Consider the following 18959-nt stretch of genomic DNA (forward strand, 5'->3'; position numbering starts at 1 on the left):
CCAGACGACAGCAGGACCCCAGGCCTGGCTCAAACATGGCCAACGCTGACGTGGAACACAAGATGCGCTGAGGAGGAAGTATAGTGGAAGGAGCTCGCTGTCCATTCACTTTCAATACAATCAACTGGGGGGGGGGGGGGGGGGGGCGTGAAACTGCAATTGTTGACCAATCGTTTGATATGATCATTTTTCACATGTTAAACTTTTTTTTTTTTTTTTTTTTTTTTTTTTACAAATCAAAATAGAGAATAAAAAACATTTTCCTGAATTGGTTGAATTGAAAGTGAGCCCGACAGTAAGAAGGATTAACAGGGATAAGGACACAACAGACCTGGGCAAGAAAGGAGTTGAACATGTATTAAATGCAGAGGAAGGAACAGGAGCAGTTGAATTAGCATTATATTGCAAACGTGACACATCCAGAGTTGAAGTTGTTTCTTGGGTCAAACTAGTGTGTCAGATTTATAAACTTCTATATCATTTTTTTTGTCCAGGTCTTAAATTATTCGATTGGGAGTAAATTCAACTAGCAAATGTATATTTTCTATTAAAAGAAGATGAAAGTAGGGGGAGACGGGCCGTGAGGGTGTGTAGGAGGAAGGCTGAGGATCAGGGTCACGGTCAGGGCTTTATGGTCAGGATTACCAGGAGAGCATGCATCAAAGGTGAGGTGGGGGGGGGGGGAGCTCGCTTCCTGAAACCTGCTGTTTTCTTAGACCAAAGTTCACTTTGCTGGGAGGAGGGGGGGGATTCAAACGTTCTGTCTTCTTAGGGGTTTTGCACTATGTGATACAATCAGACTTCTCTACGTGGATTTTCTTTTAGATGCATGAAACCAAACAGGCCTACCTATGTTCTCTATTGTTCCCCACACGCAGCCATATATGTACACCAGAGCACTCGCAGCGCTTTGATGAGGAATAACTGGGGGATTCAAATAACAGCGTGCCCTCGCCGTGCACCCAAACAGTAGCAGGCTCGGCAAAGCACGGATTTAACCGGGGCTTGCGTCCACCAGGTGGTTTGGTGTCGAGGAAACCCGACCTTCTGCGTGAAGGCAAGTCATTTTGGCCCCTTTGGAATGAACTGCAGCCACAGAGTCGTCATAACATGGCAAAAAACACACATCTCCACTCTTTGTTATTACCTTTTGTTAAGCGTTCCTTTATGGGTTGAGAAATATTTCCTACATCGTAAGCTTAATTAACCATTTGGGTTTTCTTGTTGCAAAAAGCTGAAAACAGCTTTATTCCCCTTCAACGTGGTAACATACTATATAACACACCGTACACATCACTTCTGTGTAGAATCGCCCAGGTATCCCTCATCATTACATGCAGTAGAAATACTATTCCCCGTCCTCTTACAGCACTAGTGTAATGAAATAGTACGTTTTGTTATCTTATTGTTTTGTTTGTGTGAAAGTCATGATGTTTACTTTTTATATTACTTCTCACGTACATGTATTCATTTCTGTTCATCTTTCAGCTTCGTTATGAACTTGTAGCAGCAGCAGCGGTAGACTATTATAAAGTTGAGATTTGCAAAATGTCTCCAGAGATTTGGGAGTTTTGAGGACTTTTGTTGCTTTTCATATGTTTCATTTTATTAATGTCATTTTTTTTGTTAAGGAAATCCACTTCCTGGGTTAAATACATTGAATGTGGATCGACTCCAGCCCTTTTATTTTTCTATTGTGCAACTAGAAACTCATCTCAATTTCCAATGTGTTTTCACTTTTAGTGCACTCAACGGTTTTATTATTGTTATAACCTTAAGGCAAACATTTTGTTTATTCATGCTTTTCTTTGTTTCCCCCAGTCTGACTTATTAAGACTTCTGATGAGCTTTACATGAGCTAAGAAAACTTGTGATTTCTTTTTTTTTTATCCCTTGTTATGCGTGTTTGTTCAAGCTTTGACGTAAAGAAACGCTCCGAATAATATTTGAAGTTAAAGTCAAAGAGCTAATTGAAAGCTCAAACATGCTTGATAACCTTGATGATGGGACGCCACTCCAGCTGGTTACAGACGGGTTATATTAAATACAAACACAATGCCAAATATCTAAAAGTAATGTTTCCTACACCCTTAATAACAAAACCACACACCAGGCCGAATCATCAAGCTCAGGGTATAATAACAATGCATACTCAATACTTGATGGGAGGACGTATTCAGATAACCTAACCTCGCAGAATTCACTTTTGGGGAGAGAAGCTTAAATGTTTTCATGTTTTCTCAGGGCGTCCTGTATAGTCGACCGGCCTCGTGACTTGGTGCTGAATTAGTTGGAAGAATGCAGGAAAACACACTCTCCGTCCGAGGGCACGTTCGCTGTGATAAGTGGTGGATTTCTTTTTGTGCCTCGGCTGAGTTTGATAACGTAACGTTGCAAATCCCAGCGTATGAGACACAGCAGTGAAGTGGCATTAAAGACGTTGGGACATGTGGGAGTGTGTGGAACGTGAGGTGAAGGCTGTCGCTGTAGGTTTCCACAAAGCAGGGGGTCACTTGCATTCAGGGTATAAGGAAGTTTAAGGTCGTAGCATTACATACCAAGAAGGTGTCTTTGATTCCGACACATTTACCATAAATTAATCGGTTAGGTGTGTAATACAGCTCTATCAATCAATCAGACTTTTCCCCCCCAATAAATCTTAGAAATAACACAAGGGTGGTCTCATGAAATCTGTATCATTTAAACAGTGTGCTCGGGTTAAGAAACATTAGTGAGAGACGGATTGTGAAAGACAGAACTAGTAGGTTGCAGGAGTAAAGACGATGGTGTATAAGTTATCAAAGTTTGACAAAGGAAGTGAATTCTTGACCCCGATGTTGGAATATCGATTCAGATGACCGAACGTGCAACAACTAGACATTTTGATGCTGTAAATCTACGTTGAACGCTTGATAAATCGCGGGGCAAAAATGTTGCCAACATGAGCACACTTGTTTGTGATGACCTCGGCTGTAAAAGCCTCCAACGCACCCGCCCATTGTAGAGTTATACCATTATTAAGTGGTTAACCATGTAGTTGAGACTCCATCCCTCAATTTTCTTAATGCAGGCATTAAGGCAAACAAACATTTCCTTTCTTTTTTTTTTAACCTAAGCTGTTTATCTTATTTGTTTAAGTTATTTATACTTTGGTTTTACTTAGAGATCCAAAGACGTACTTATACACACTCCCAGAGTTTCTCCCTCCTGTGTGTTTGGTCTGTCTTCCTATCTGTTTAGGGTTGAGCTTGTCCTCTCGGAGGAATCTGAAATATGAGATATTCAGTTCAAGATGTTGGATGTTTGTTTTGTTTTTTCATAATAAACACCTATGAAATTCTTGCGATTCTCTCAATTTCAGTGATGACTGTGTGGTGTGGAGACTGTGTGCTTGATTGACATCTCTGTCACTTTCCAATTAGTTTTCTTTCTCCTGTTAAATATAATAAATTAATACATTATGGGTTTAGGGTCAGATTGAACAAAAGTGGAGCGGTCCAAGTTGGGAGGGGCCCCAATCCTATAACCCAAACTTAAAAAAGTAAGTAACCCTAACCCCAACCATAACCTTGAACCCAACCCTTAACCCTAACCTCAATTTTCACATTATATGCTCATTATATACATTATATACTTATATCTTGGGAACAGAGGGTTGTAGAGACTCGGGAGTAGGTGGTGTCTAATTCGACCCCTCTGGACACACCAGTCTTTAGCCCGTGTCTCTACGATTTACCGTTCCTGTGATACAGCCAAAATTAAAAAAGTAAGTAACCCCAACCCTCAACAACAACCCTAAACCTAACCCCAACAACTTTATTGACAACAAGAGTATACACAGGATTGAATACAGTTAGAAGAGATAAGTGTATACAACATTAATACACAACCAAACCATCATAAATACACCAGGGGCTGACAGCAAGATAGAAAAACAACAACAACATAAATTTAAATAAATATTTTGTAAAGCTTACAAAGATCATACGTTTTAACAGCTTTTTTATTCTCACTATCACAGAGGGAGGAGATATATTGACCAACATATGCAGACAGTTCCAGGAAGTTTGGCTTCTTACCAGAACATTTAGACTTATGTACGTAAAATTTGGATAAAATAATTAACAAAATAACCATATAAAACTGAGATTTTTTTTTTTTTTTATCATATTCAGTGTAGCCAAACAAAACATTTTTCCAGCATAAATTAAACTGGGGGTAAATATGATCACTAGTAAAGCGTGCCAGTCTGCTCCAAAGTTGTCTGGTGTGTGGGGGAATGTCTTCTGGCCCGACTGCGTCAACCTGCAGTGACGTCATCACGTCAAAACCCGAGAACGTGCGTCGAACACCGGAAGTTGACTGATCAGCTGATCCTGCTGGCTGTTGTTGATGCCCCCGAAGTTGGCTGTTGTGTTTTGGACGCCGTGTGTTGCTTTTGTGTCTGAGTGTGTGTGTGCGCGTGTAACCTCCAGACACCGACGACACGTTCAACCAGAGCAGCGGACACGGCGGGCATTTCTACCGGCGGACGAGCGTCCCGAGTCCGGGACGCGTTTTCACCGCGAGCACTTTGAGTTAGCGCACTAACGGCAGGAGAAGCTAGCACCTAAAGCTTGAAGCCGTCGGACAGACAAGCCAAGACGTCGTGCTCCCTTTGTTTTCATGTCGTTGACCCCGCTACGCGTCCTGAATCTACACTGTGTTCTTTGCACTGACGCTATTTATATTTATATTTATATTTTATTACGCGGGAGCAGCTAGCTTGTAAGCTGACGTTAGCGCGTAGCCGAGCGTTGCTGGTTTCGTAACAGATAACGACAGCTACACCGTGGGAATAGTCGCGGCTTGTTGTGGGGTTGATATTCGTGTTGTGTTCGCCAGTGGGTCGAGACACAAGGCGGTGCTGTAACCGAACAAGTCGACGTTACATTGAACGCGTTGTAGCGGCTGATCTGACTCATCCGTTCGGTTCTTCCTGACGTCATTGTTTCTGTTATTTATTTAATTGATCGATTTTTGAAACAACCGAACAAGTGTAAGCTGGCTGGCCTTGTAGGTTGGAGGTTGCCTGCCAGGTTGCGTAATTTGTTTGTGTGCAAGCTGTCGATCTTTTGCTGAAAACTGTTATTTAAAAAAAAAAAACACACACATATGTGTGTGTGTTTTCTGAGCCTTCAGGCTTTATGAATGTTAGACTCGTTTAATCACATATGACGTGAGAAAGTGGCCCCTTTGTTTTTACTGTTGCGTCGCTGTTTGATGCCCTCGGTCTGAACAACAAGTCGAGTTATGAATTAAAGCTGAAGCTATTGTGAGTCTGCTGTGATCAGGGAAAGAGAAAGGGTCCCTGAGGGTCCCACTGTGTCTCCCACACACACACATACACACTCACTACTTGCCAATGCTGGATCTGGAGGTGGTGCCTGAGAGATCACTAGGAAATGAGCAATGGGAATTCGCCTTAGGTGAGTTTTACGACGTTTTTCAGGTTCTAACAATAACGAGACTACACGCTCTTCATGTATTCCTTGCACACTACGCCCTCCATGAGAATAATATGAAGATGAATAAATGTCTTTGCTTCTAATCATTTGTCTGTTTTTCAGGGATGCCATTGGCCCAGGCCATCTCCATTCTGCAGAAACACTGCCGCATCATCAAAAATGTCCAGGTGCTATACAGTGAACAGGTGAGATGGCCGACTGTCGTCTTCGTGGTCTTTTTCTTACACGGAAATGTTAATCAGCTTGTTTACGATTCTGCTATCAGGCACCAAGACGACATGTTTTAAGGCTTTCCTGTGCAGCCGCCCAGTCTTTTACAAGCCCAAATATTTGAATTTTCACAACATTTTTATTAGAATTTCTGTCTTTGGTCCAATATCCGTAGATATATATTGATATTGGTACTTCATTCGTAGCGTTGCCGTAGGGCTGCAGCAATAACCAGCCAACAGCTGGGTGGTTTGTTTTTCAAATCACGAATGAAAAACCTTCTAACGCCCGGGTCTCGTGCATCATGTCATTTTGTCCGGACCAATCAAGTCCATCCAGTCAAACGCAGGAGGGTTCTGTGGGAAAAGGAGAGGAGGTGCTCCCATCCCGATGCGACTCCGACAGTGAAATTGTGAGGTTATTTCCAGCAGGATGATAACAAAGCACCATTTATACTTCTGTTTAAATGAACCAGAAAGTAAATATTGGCGAGGACATTTTTATACTGCTGCAGCCCTACTGGAGAGTAATGAAAGGTTTACTGTTTAAACCTAAGTGTCCTGCTCTCATCTTGGTCACAGTTCTTTAAAAAAACAAACACCAAAGGATCTAAAAATCTGAAGTTTTATCATGTGTATGTGCACCAAATATGAAACGTATACATTCATTCACACGTTACAGCCATCATTTTTTTCCCTCATTTAAAGTCTATGTTTCCTTTAAGTTGAAGAACAGCTGATCTGGACTGTTTGTCTATCTGCACACCGGTTCTTGAGGGTGAATTGATTAGTTTGCTTATCTCCCCTCCAGACGCCACTCAGCCATGACCTCATACTGAACTTGACTCAGGATGGGATTAAACTGTTGTTTGATGCCACACATCAGAGACTCAAGGTGAACATGGGCGATTTAAGGAGACTCAAAGGGGGGGCTACGTTCAGAGCATGTGTGTGATTGAGTCTACATGATGGTGGGTCGGGGCGGTCTCATCAGCTGTAACCCACACACACCCAGAGGAAGACATTACCTCACTGTGTCTTTACACCACACATGGGGGTTTGCTGCTACGTCAATGCTCTGAATCTCAAATATAGCACCTTTTTAAAGAAACTGCCTCTCTGTCTAATATTAGATTTAACTGTGGTTGAACTGAGAGTTTCACTCCAGACGTTACGGAGGGTGTGATATGTCTCCACCTGTTTAGCAGCAGCAGTTACACAATGAACCCCTTATTTCCAGATAGGTGTCAAACATATTAGACTCGTTATTGATGTTTAACTACACATTTGTAAGTATGTTGTGCTTCCTTACCTTTTTTCGTCTTTCTGAGTGACAGGTGATTGAAGTGTATGACCTGAGCAAAGTCAAGTTGAAATACTGGTGAGTAGATTTAATACATCCAAACTGAAGTTAGACACTTGTTTGAATAAGAACTTACTTATTTGACCGTTACCTCTGGGCGCGGCTCTATATAACACTCTGTCTATCTATGATGAAGTCAAACTGTCCTCCTCAGATATACAGCTTCTTAATGAAAGACACACAGTAACAGAGGTCGCCTGGGTTAAGGTGTTTCTGGAATCTATTTGGTGGAATCCATTTCAGTTCTCTGGCAACAGCTAATGCAGCACATCCTGTATGAATGTTAATAGATGTAACGCTGTGTGTGTGTGTGTGTTGTCTTTCAGTGGCGTCCATTTCAACTCTCAGGCCATTGCCCCTACAATAGAGCAAATAGACCAGTCATTTGGAGCTACGCACCCTGGAGGTACTTCACAAAGCACAAACACGTTAAACGCATTTTGATCTCTTGTGTGACATCTTCTCGTGCTCATTCCTCCCCGTCCAGTTTACAATGCTGCAGAGCAGCTGTTCCATCTGAACTTCCGAGGCCTGTCCTTCTCCTTTCAACTGGACTCGTGGAACGAAGCTCCCAAATACGAGGTGAGACTCAATCCGCTGTCGTTTCTTCGGGTCTGCTTGTGGAAAAGTCTGCCGTGTGTTTGCCATGAGCATCTCCCCGAACCCCTGTCAGTGTGATAATCCGTAATGTGGGATTGAATGAGTAAACCAAATACATGTTGTCTTGTTGAGACACACAAAAAAAATCTTCTTGGATGCCAGTAATTAAAAACACCTTTTGTGGAAGATTTTCTGAAGCCTTGAATGGATCCTTGAGGTATCTCGTAATGTGCAAATTGCAGCGTCATGCTGTTGAGATGTCAAAAGACTCCTCAAAGTGTTATGCAAGCAGTAAAAATCAGCCTGCGTGCGGCTGTTTAGAGAGTTGGGCGGGTTTCAGGCAGCATTAGTTCATGATTAAATTCTCCAAGATGACGCTTGGAATTCACATTCTCAAGACAATACGTGTCAAATTTCTACATCCAATCTGCTACCTGCACATCTATGCATATGAAGGGTTTTTTGTTGTTGTTGTCTTTGTGGATTTGTTTCTGGACTGAGGTTGGTATAATCAGTCTTTCTGCTTGCATGTCCTGAATCAGCTGCTCTGCTACTGTGCACATATTGTGTTGTTTTTTCAACTGCTTCCCTCAGCTAACGTCATGTCCCATTGACAAGCTTATCACGTCTTTTTAGTTTAGCCATTCGGGCCGCTCCCAACACATCTGTGATATCATAGAAAGCACATTGATTATTTCTTAAAACCTCTCCAATCCGCCCTGAGCTGCATGCCGAGTCTGTTAAATGGCTTTGTTTGGTGTTTTACTGAAACAGCAGCTTGTGCTCGCGTGTCATCCGTAGTTTCTAGTTTCCAGAGTTGGAACATTTGCATTTCCTTCTCTAAAGTTCAACACTTAGTCACTCACAACACCAACAGGAAATCAACTATGAAGAGATTATTCGTAATAGTTTAACAAAAGAAGACTGATAGCGTACTGGCAGTAAATTAAGTCTCTGGAACGTGTCTGAACGTGGGGATTTATTTAGGTTAGTGTAATGAGATGTTTTACAGCACGGTGCTTCATCATAAATTATCACATTTCTCTGCACCTGGGGGGAAAATGTATTTCTGCAAAGCATCTGTTTGTCGTTAATGTGCACACACGAACCCAGCGTATACCAGTCCCATATTACTCGCAGTTGTTTTGCCTTGGCAGCCTAACTTTGCCATGGGTTTGGCCTCCCTGCAGATTCCTCATGGGGCCATGGTCAAGAGAATGCACATCTACACCGGCAACAACCTGCAGGAAACCAGGTAACGTGCACACACACACACACACCTGTGGGAGAAGCAGATAGATAATTAAAGGAGTAGTTCACCCACAAAGTAAGCATTTGTGTAATAGTTACTCCCCCTGTGTTACCGTGAGATCTGCAGGGCTAAAAACTGTTTTCCTTGCATCCCTCCACCGTGAACGGACGCATGCATCTTCCCTAAAACCTTGCTATTTAAATCACGAGTGCAGCGTGAAGATGCATGTGTTTGGGTGGAGCTGAGCAAACTGGATAAATATGACTTGGATTGTACTGCACGGGTTGCTGGTTGCTTTCCCCATTTTAATTAATTTCATGGAGACTTCTCCGTTCACCATGGAGGCTTGTAAGAGTGATGCAATGAGGAATCCCTTTCATGTGACAGGCCTGAAACGATGTGAAAGTCTAAGCTTTATCGCTCAATAAGCACAATTTTAATTATACATTTCCCATGTGGCCAAAGGAAACAACAGAGCTGAGATTGTTTGTTTTTTTTACCCTCACAGTTTAATGTGTGACCATCTGAACAAATGTGTGGAGAATAACAACAAAAAAAACCTAAGAATACCCAAACCCACCCACACCCTTCTGTCTGTCCTCAGAGCTCCGGCGATGCCGCTGGCTTGTTTCCTTGGTAATATCTTTGCAGAGTGTGTGGACGTCCTGAGAGATCAGGCAGGACCTCTGGGGCTCAAACTCCGCCTCCTCACTGCAGGTAACGTGCATCTCTTCCTCACACTCCCGCATATCTACATGTTTTATTCTCTTGCCTCCAGACTTTCCGTGACATTTTTATCACCATCTCTCACACAAAGTTGGGGATGAACAGAAAACGAACTCCGCAGACTTATCTTAACTATAACTATATATGACAATATTTGTCACTGACATGCTTTTTGATTTGTATTGTGTGTGTGTGTGTGTGTGCGTGAGTGCAGGCTGCGGTCCGGGTGCGATGGCTGATTCTAAAGTGAGGTCCCTAGAAAGGAGCATCTACTTTGGAGATTCCTGTCAGGATGTACTGGGAGCTCTGGGCTCGCCACATAAAGTCTTCTACAAGTCTGAGGACAAGGTAGGAAAAACAGCCTTTCCCTTCAGGTGCTGCTGTTTGAACCACTTGTATCATCTTCACCAAGCTTTGCTTCCCATCTGTCTCTAAATACACCCCACTGGGATTGTGATAGCTTCTTTTAATCCAAACAGAGACGACATATAACAGTAAACTAAGTGGTATATACAATAAAAGTACAAGATCAGCATTTACATTATTTACACATATAGTATATAGTCTTCTTACAAAGTCTGTTGCCTTAAATGTGTGTGACTTTGTGTGCTTTGGACCCAAACTGTGTGTGTTTGTCTGTATTGTCATTGATCCGCCGCGTCATCGTGTGTTCTTGTTTATTTTAGATGAAGATTCACTCTCCGTCGCCTCACAAGCAGGTTCCTTCGAAATGCAACGACTACTTCTTCAACTACTTCACCCTCGGAGTGGTGCGTGAACTCAAGGCTTGTTTGTGTGCTTCAGTGATTGTTTGTATTTCTATCTGGTTGTATTCATACACTTATTTTTTGAGAGACATGTCAGTTACACGACGTTAAAGGGATGGTTTAGGATGTTTTTTTTAAAGTGGGGTTTACAGTTACAGTAGATGGCAGTCCACACACTCACTATTATGCTGTCCGTTGACAAAAACAGGGTCTAAAATCTAAAGATGATGTTTTCCTTTTCTTCTTCTTCTTCTTCGTTAGGATATCCTGTTTGACTCTGCAACTCACCTGGTTAAAAAGTTTGTCCTCCATACCAACTTCCCTGGACATTACAACTTTAATATGTAAATATCTTGATGTCCGGTTACTTGTTTCTGTGTTTCTTTCTCACTTATCGATTCCTTTACTCAGTTTACTACCGTTCTGTCCGTCTCCATCATAGTTGACGCCAAAGCATAGGCTTATAAAATACTAGGAACACTCAGGGTGAAAACATCCCATGGAAAGTAAAAAGAATGTATGTCTCACTGATGTGAAATAAAAGGAATGAAAAGGAAATATATATAATATAGTTAGTTGCTCCTGTTGTATTTACCATGCAGGTAGAAACCAGCAGACATTATCTATTAATCTGCCACATATGTGCAATGTGGAATGAGATTGAAAATGACCTCCGACAATGTTGGTTGGTGCAAAGTTAGGGTTCAAAGTGACCTAACTCATTTATAAAGTTATTATATTATTATTAATCTGCTCATTTAATGAAAATGCCCCTGGCTGAGAACGTGTTGTCCTTCAGCTCAGACGTGTGATGGGAGAAATCACTGCACAAGGTTGCATATCTACAGATCTATTTAATAGGAAGCTGTCATCTGTACATAACCTTTAGCAGCCGTCATACTGAATCATCCGTGTGTTATCGTATATCCAGAGTCCACATTATGTCATTACGTTAGACTATTTCTGGCCTTTGTTTTGTTTTCTACGCTCTTGACTGTGTTTCTCTGTCATCACAGATATCATCGATGTGACTTTAAGATTCCACTAGATATTAAGAAAGGTGAGAGAATGACCTTTGTGTCTCATCGTTTAAGTTACGGTGTTGATTTTGAATCGGCCTCTCATCTAATGCTGCTTTCTCTGTTTTTCCAGACGGAGCCGGTTCTCAGACGGAGGACTGCATCTTAACCACCTACAGCAAGGTCAGTTCCACACGGCATTTTGTAGAGTTGTAAGTTCTCGTTGATGCGATGGCAGCGGGGTGGACGAGCCTTTTCATCTCCTGCCACAGAAGGTGTCTCATGAATCTTCTGCTGACCTTTTTGTTCCTCTTGTCAGTGGGATCAGATTCAGGAGGTGCTCGGTCGCCCGATGGAAAAACCCGTCGTGCTCCACAGGTACGACGGGATCCTTTGTTGGCATATGTTCATGTTGTTATTTTATAGCAACCTTCTCTGACGTCATTGAATGTATGTGTTTGTCAGGTCCTCATCAGCCAATAACACCAATCCCTTCGGCTCCACCTTCTGCTTCGGACTGCAGAGGATGATCTTTGAGGTCAGAACACGCATCAAACTTGCTTTAGCATGCGAGTGTACAATATACAGCATGTGAAACTTTAGTTAAGTTGGCAATCAGTCCTTTGGTGAGATCTTATTTACTGATGACGGACGACAGTTTAATACTACAGGTCCAGCATATGGTGGGGAGCAAAACAAACCATTGTTGTTTTTTAATAAAGAAGTCAGACAATAATTTGTAATCGTTCTGTGTAGAAGATGTGCAGCCTTATTCAACATCAAAAAACAAAATGTTTCTCGATGCATTTTTGATGAACAATAGCAGGTTTTTTTGGGAGTGGACATAGTGTTTGAATACAGTATTTCTGATTGTGTCTGTGATCGTATCCGTCTTCCTCAGGTGATGCAGAATAACCACATCGCATCAGTGACCCTGTACGGTGCTCCACGGACTGCGAGTCAAGCCCGACCTGAGTCCAGTAGTAGTTCCCACTGAACAAGAAACCAGAACCACATCCCATTCTGGCCTGTCCTGAATCTAGTTCCTCTGCTGACCGAACCTCTAACCCAGAGCAACAAAGTCATCCATACCCAGCTCAGATGCTACTCATTGGACAGAATCCAGAAGTCACACCTGGCATGCATTAACTCTTCCTGGTGGGTCCCAAGACTTAACTCCTCCAATTAGACCTGGTCAGCACAGCAAAACCTGAAAACCAGACTATCCCAGGACCCGGGATCTAGTGACACGGTCCCAGTGCTGGGTGGTGCTGCTGCAAACTGACACGCTGAGGAAAAACAATCTGTGCTCAAGCAGAGCGCTGAGAACGGCAGCATGTATATGACAATAACCCCGTCTCATTGTGGGGAGGTGATCAGCATTTCATTATTACCTGCAACGAATCTCAATGGAAGCTGCGGTGGCCAAAGTCTTGAAACAAACTCTTAAGCTTGACTTGTGAAGAAACGGAACGGAACCACACTGCCATCCCGACCGGTACCACCCCCGTCACCCTGACACAACGCAAGGACCAGGACCGCAAGCATCAGGACCCGGACTCCCTCAATCGGAAACCCCAAGAAACCGAATCCACCCCCAAACCGAGAGCTGTCCGAGCCAAACGCGTTGGAAGCTGCAGAGGGCTGTAATCCGGAAAAAAGAGGAGAATCCAGATTTTGAACCAAACACACTCAGGGTTTGGAGAGCGACGTGGCCCAGAACGCGCCCACGACGGCCGGGTGAGCAGATGTGAAGCCTCTCGGGGAGCAGACCGATCCCAACATCATCAACGCCTCCCTCTGTTCACCCTAACTCACTCGTCCTCCATCTTTCTTTCAGCACAACACACTCATCCCTCTACCGACAGCATTTCAGCCCCTTCACAATACTAACATGTACTTGTAATACACGGAAACCGGTTTATCGTTTGTTTTTTTAAAACGCAAAACGCACATGGAGACATGCGGGCATGACGCGAGGATTTGCATGAACGCTTCAGAATGAGAGGAAACGTATTCTAAGCACAAAACTGGCGACCTGTTTTGTTTCAGTGATGCTGCATGTTGTGAGTTTATTTCTCTCGCTCATTCACACCATGTGTGTCCTCTTTTTTTCCACTTTTGCACTAATGCACGCCGTTTTTACTCGATCAGGTTGTTTGAGACATTTGGAGAGATAGCGGTGTGTGTGTGTGTGTTTTCATCCAGAAGTCCAGTCAGTTGTATGCAGTCATTTCCTCTTTACTCATCACAGTTTCATCCCTCAGTCTGCTTTCATTTCCTCGTTGAAATGCCAAAATGCTGCAGCCAAAGACGTTTCAGGATGATTTAATTTGATCTGCTGGCATCAGCGCTGTAGTTTCTTTAGTCTCCTCCTGTCCGATCGAGAGAGTCATCCGTTGGCTCCCATCTCTCGTCTTTTGTGTCAAACCTGCGCATCAACGTCATCGCCGTGGTTACGCCTCAAAATTCAGCTGTTTTTTGTAACTGACAGAAATTGCACAAGATGTGAAAAACTGACGTGTGTGTGTGAGAAGATCAGCCTGTCTTTTATCAGTCTTTCATAGTCGGAGACGCATGAACAGCATTGTCGTCTCTTGTTTAGTTATTATTGTTATCAGAGAGCTGCAATTTAAAGACTTCCTCTCTGAATTCAGTACATTTAGAAAATGGGTGGAAAACACGAGTCATTCCTTCATCGTATCATCTGTTCCCCTCCCAATGTCTGAATCCTTTTCATCGTAACTGTTTGAATAAACTGTGTGTTAATTGTAAAACACACATTCTCTTTTATTGTCGTTTGATACAAATTCCATTTGTTTTTAATTGATTTTTCATTTGCTGAGTTTATGTTTTCATGTATCAACATGTGCGGAGGCCTCTTGTCTCGTATACATGACGAAATGTTGAGAGTGCCGACAGGAGAGTTAAGAGCGTCCAATTCCGATAAGATTTCTTTTCTTTTCTGCCAGGTTTGTTGTGCGGTACGTCGAGCAGCTTGTTCAAAGTTCTAACTGGCTTCATTGTGGTATTTTATTTTGTATTTACTAGGATCGGCTGCACGCTCCTTTACAACTGACTAGTTGGAGTGGTTGATTGATTTCTTTTTAATATGTATCCTGCATTGAAACCTGATTGCATCACAGTATGCATCATCCACAAGGAATAGCCGACCAACTGCACTTTGATTACATTTCTGTTTCATTACAATAGGACATTTAACAATCACCAATAGCAGCCTTTATTTACAGTAGCTTGTTTTTCCCGTAGTTTATTGACGACTATCAGAAGACTATATTTAAGAGCCGTTGAAGAAATTCATGTCTTTGCTGTGTGAAACCAGTTGGTGGTGCTGTTCTGACGGGAGTTCATTTTTGTATTCGGCCCCTGATGCCTGGAAGTTAATGTACAATTGCTGTAAATATTTGCTCCCTTTTATTTACATGATGTTAATGGCTTGGCACTGACACAACTGGCTGCATATCTTATTATTTCCCTCTTGAGATCTGCTCTCAACTGACTCATGAGCAAGCACTGGAGGTTATTATTTAAGTTTTTTTTACTGTTTTATTCCAGACCACTCAGTATTGCAATATTTTCTTGTGTAATGCTAAGGCTGCGAGTACACAGGAGTGTTTCGGTGCCAGTAGAAAGCCGCGCTGCAGCTCTGCTTGAACTGTTGCTGCCGGGTGTTTTACATGTTTGATCCACAGAAACATCCACAGATATAAAAGCGCTATTTAGGCATGCAGGGAAAACGCTACTCCTTCACATCTGGACTGGAAGAGAGCTCTGGTTGAGATGTTTATCTGGATTGTTGACTGAATCTTGATATATAGTCTAGCACTGGCATGTTGCTCGGTTATTACATCATTACATCTAAAAGATAATTTTGTTGGCTGCATCTTTCTTGCAGGCAGACTGTTGTAAATGAGTTGAAGGGGGTTTCTGGAAGAGATGGATGTCTGTTCCATGTTTGAAAGTCGGGTTTCTTAAAGTGGGATCCCAAAATCTCAAGATGAATTAAATGCATGTTCTCATTGAGCTCCCAGTTTTAAGATGTTTCAGAGAGACGTCTGATGAACCTGGAAATGCAAGGTTCCCCACTCCTGTTCTTGGGGAAACAAATAGCTATATATTCCAACATTTTTGATTACAACTTGCTTTGATGCAAGTAAATATGAGAAAATCAAGAGAACCCAAAACTGCTGAACATTGTGCCTCATCTCCCACCGAGCCTGTCTTTGACTTCCGTCCTTATCTCCTCTGTACAGGAATCTCTTTGTACATACATACATACAGAGAGAGAGACACAGACATTTAGATTTTAGTTTTCCTGTTACCTGCAGAGAATGACGGATTGGGTTTCCCAAAACAAGGATGGGCTTTTCAGGGTACTTTTTTTGTTAGTTTGTTTTTTCATTCCAACCTTAGGTTTTTGTAGCTTTCTTTGTTTTGTGTTGTGTGTGCATGTGATGTTAACCTGCAAATGTTCACAACCGTTAAAAGCTTGTCATAGCTAGTGTGGAATACATGATCTTAGCAATGCACTTCTGCAAAAAAAAAAAGAGGATTTCCATTCAAACCTGAAGGAAAACCATTCCTTTTCTTCCTGCACATTATAAATTGGTCTTTGCCCAAAAGATCTCAGTGCCAAGTGAGCTTTGCTCCATTGGAAGCAGATGGCTCAAAGTCGATAGTCGAGGTCTCTGTTCTCCTGAGGGAAAACATACATACATGCTCAATGATTTTTTTTGGGGGGGGGGAACTGCACAATACACTTAATACAAGGGAAAACCAATTCTATTCATTAACCCAGTTTTGGTAAGCCCAGCGCCACAGACGGTCAGTGCTGTGAGGTGCATTGTTACTGGGAGACCCAGAGGAGGAGCAATGGGGTGCTGGGTAGTCACTCTTACCCAAACTCAGGTGGACATATCACATCCTTGTTTTTCTACATTTTTAAAGATAGACAAACAAGTGAAAAATCCGGTGGTCAATTTCTTTTTTATTATTATTTACATCGAATGTGAGTATGAATGATTGTCATAAGCAGATTGTTGTCATTTGTAATGGACAGATTCAATTCAATGTTATGATAGACTCATGTTAACGCTTTGTATTGTCTGTTCTTGATGGCATATGTTCTGTTGCCCATCTCCTTTATTCTCTTTAGAATATTTTGTGTGGACTTGATGCATTTTAAGCCCATTTCTGGAAATGGGGCAGTTATACTTAATTAAAACTTGTGAAATTCATTGGAATGTGGCATTTTATATTTTGAATACTATACCATTGTGTATAAAAAAAAATAAGTCGACTTATTCAGCATGTCCACTGAAAAAAAGGCAATAATACCATGTAGAGGAGGATTAGGTTGACTGACAGCTTTGCTCCAGCAAATTACTTTTGACTGTGTTTTAATGAAGGTTGTTGAGATGAGCTACTGCTGTGCAATGTCTTAACAGCTCCAATGCGACTTTCGGACTTTTATTAAATTAAATGCTCATGTTTCATTGATGTCAAAGTTCATTTTCTTTGTGTGCAACCAGGATATGAAAAAACAATAAAAATGTGGATGTGAAAAAGACCTGTTTTAATTTCATAGTGTACACCACCTTCCAACTCTGATGATGTATTGTAGCCCCTGTTAGGAAAAGAAATAGCCAAGCCGGGGAAGTGGGAACATTTTTGAAATTTGCTGATATATTTTTGATCATAGTGTAATGAAAAAAGTATTTAAGAAGCATGTAGAATTTTTTTTTAAGTTATTATTGGTGGTTGAAAAAAAAAAGTCAGTATAGTGTTGAAAAAAGTAAAAAAAAAAAAAGTCAGTATAGAATGTCGAAAAAACTAAAAAAAAAAGTCATATAGCATGTTGGAAAAAGTTTAAAAAAAAAAGTCAGTATAGAATGTCGAAAAAAGTCAGTATAGAATAGGGATGTCCCGATCCAGCTTTTTGCACTTCCGATCCGATACCGATATTGTAGCTTTAAGTATCGGCCGATACCGGCCGATCCAAGCATGTATTAAAGATTAAAGATGCCGGTTGATGGAAATGATCCAAAATTAGGGGCTGGAAAAATATGGCTGGAAAATGATGAGCATCACATTAATAGCTACAGATACTGTAAAACACTATAGCGACATATGAGTGCATATATTGTCTTATTTTATCAAGTAAAATATAAGTTATGGGTTTACTCAACAGCCTAATAGTTCATAGAAATTCAGGTAGAAATAGGTTAACTCAGAGTTCCAGCTTATCAAAAACAATCCTCCCCCCACAGGGAGTCCCTTGCTTTGCATTCACACTGCTCCAGCCCAAACGGGTTTTAGCCCGTACACACGTCATCACGTCCTAATACTACACACAATATGGCTTGATGCTGTTTTGAAGGAGTGCATATATTTATCGACAACACTCGACCTGCATCAGCGCATGTGCGCACGAGCAGATCTGTGCGAGCAGGCAGCGCGGAAGCCGGTCCGGTTCCGGTCCGGTTCCGCTCACACCACGAGTCTGAAGAGTGCAACAGCTTATCAAAATACAGTGTCAACTTTACGTGTTTTCAAAGTAGAAAGCGACATCGTGGTGGTTTAACGAGGCGGAACGGCATCAGAACAACATCAAGCGCGTAAAGTACACGAAGAAGAACGTAGTGGGAGCGCGCGGTGAGGATTGTTGTGGCTGCGCGTCTTGCGGAGCAAGTCTACTGTGCTGCGCGGAGGCGCTCCTAATGTAAATTGATTTATGAATGAATTGATAGGTGGCTTATTTTTGGCATATTGATTTTATGGCCTGTACAATGGTAGGGGAAACACTGGACATGCACAGACAAGTCCGTCTTGTTGTTGTTTAGGGGATGCTGGACAGGTGAGGTGTGCGCTAGGTGTGCTGGAAAACGCGGACCCGACTTTGGGGAAAAACTGAAAAAAACTGGAATGGATTACCTACATCGGTGCGCTGGAAAACACGGACCGGAGTTTTGAAAAAAAAAAACTGGATCGGGAGTCCGGATCGGGATTTTCCCGTGCAGGCCGATCCGATATCGATATGCATTTTTTGCTAATATCGGCGGCCGATCCGATCCAAATATCGGATCGGGACATCCCTAGTATAGAATGTCGAAAAAGTAAATAAAAAGTCAGTATAGAATGTCAAAAAAAGGCAGGATAGTATGTTGAAAAAAGTTTTTAAAAAAGGCCAGTATAGCATATTGAAAAAAGTAAAATAAAAAAAAAAGTAAATATAGAATGTTGAAAAAAGTAAAAAAAATAGTCAGTATAGAATGTCGGAAAAATAGTTAAAAAAAGTCAGTATAGAATATCGAAAAAAGTTTTAAAAAAAGTTGGTATAGTGTAAAAAAAAGTCAGTATAGAATGTCGAAAAAAGTAAAAAAAGTCATATAGCATGTTGAAAAAAGTAGAAAAAAGTCAGTATAGTGTTGAAAAAAGTAAAAAAAAGTCAGTATAGAATGTCGAAAAAAGTAAAAAAAGTCATATAGCATGTTAA

The 18959-nt window shown here is 41.7% G+C and overlaps 2 protein-coding genes across 6 annotated transcripts in view; both read left to right on the forward strand.

Annotated features, from left to right (window-relative positions):
- cbfb (core-binding factor subunit beta) overlaps nt 1–3341 on the forward strand; it is a 27574-nt gene extending 24233 nt beyond the window's left edge. For 2 of the 5 annotated variants that reach the window (XM_084018441.1, XM_084018443.1), the window contains one exon: nt 1–3341. This exon is cut by the window's left edge and continues 1 nt beyond it. In XM_084018441.1, the coding sequence (XP_083874567.1) occupies nt 1–71 (71 nt within the window). In that variant the 3' untranslated portion in view covers nt 72–3341. The other 3 variants (XM_084018442.1, XM_084018444.1, XM_084018445.1) reach the window with 2 other exon arrangements.
- Nucleotides 3342–4373: 1032 nt separating this feature from the next.
- Nucleotides 4374–17047, forward strand: phaf1 (phagosome assembly factor 1). Its single transcript, XM_084017772.1, has 16 exons — nt 4374–5468; nt 5610–5692; nt 6528–6611; nt 7054–7097; nt 7406–7485; nt 7567–7661; nt 8870–8934; nt 9536–9648; nt 9872–10005; nt 10344–10427; nt 10686–10768; nt 11441–11484; nt 11577–11626; nt 11763–11821; nt 11909–11981; nt 12345–17047. The coding sequence occupies exons 1-16, from the start codon at nt 5405–5407 to the stop codon at nt 12438–12440; spliced, it is 1251 nt and encodes a 416-aa protein (XP_083873898.1). The 5' UTR covers nt 4374–5404; the 3' UTR covers nt 12441–17047.
- The last annotated feature ends 1912 nt before the right edge of the window (nt 17048–18959 follow it).

This window comes from Eutrigla gurnardus, assembly GCF_963514095.1.
Source record: "Eutrigla gurnardus genome assembly, chromosome: 9".
Lineage (NCBI taxonomy): Eukaryota > Metazoa > Chordata > Actinopteri > Perciformes > Triglidae > Eutrigla > Eutrigla gurnardus.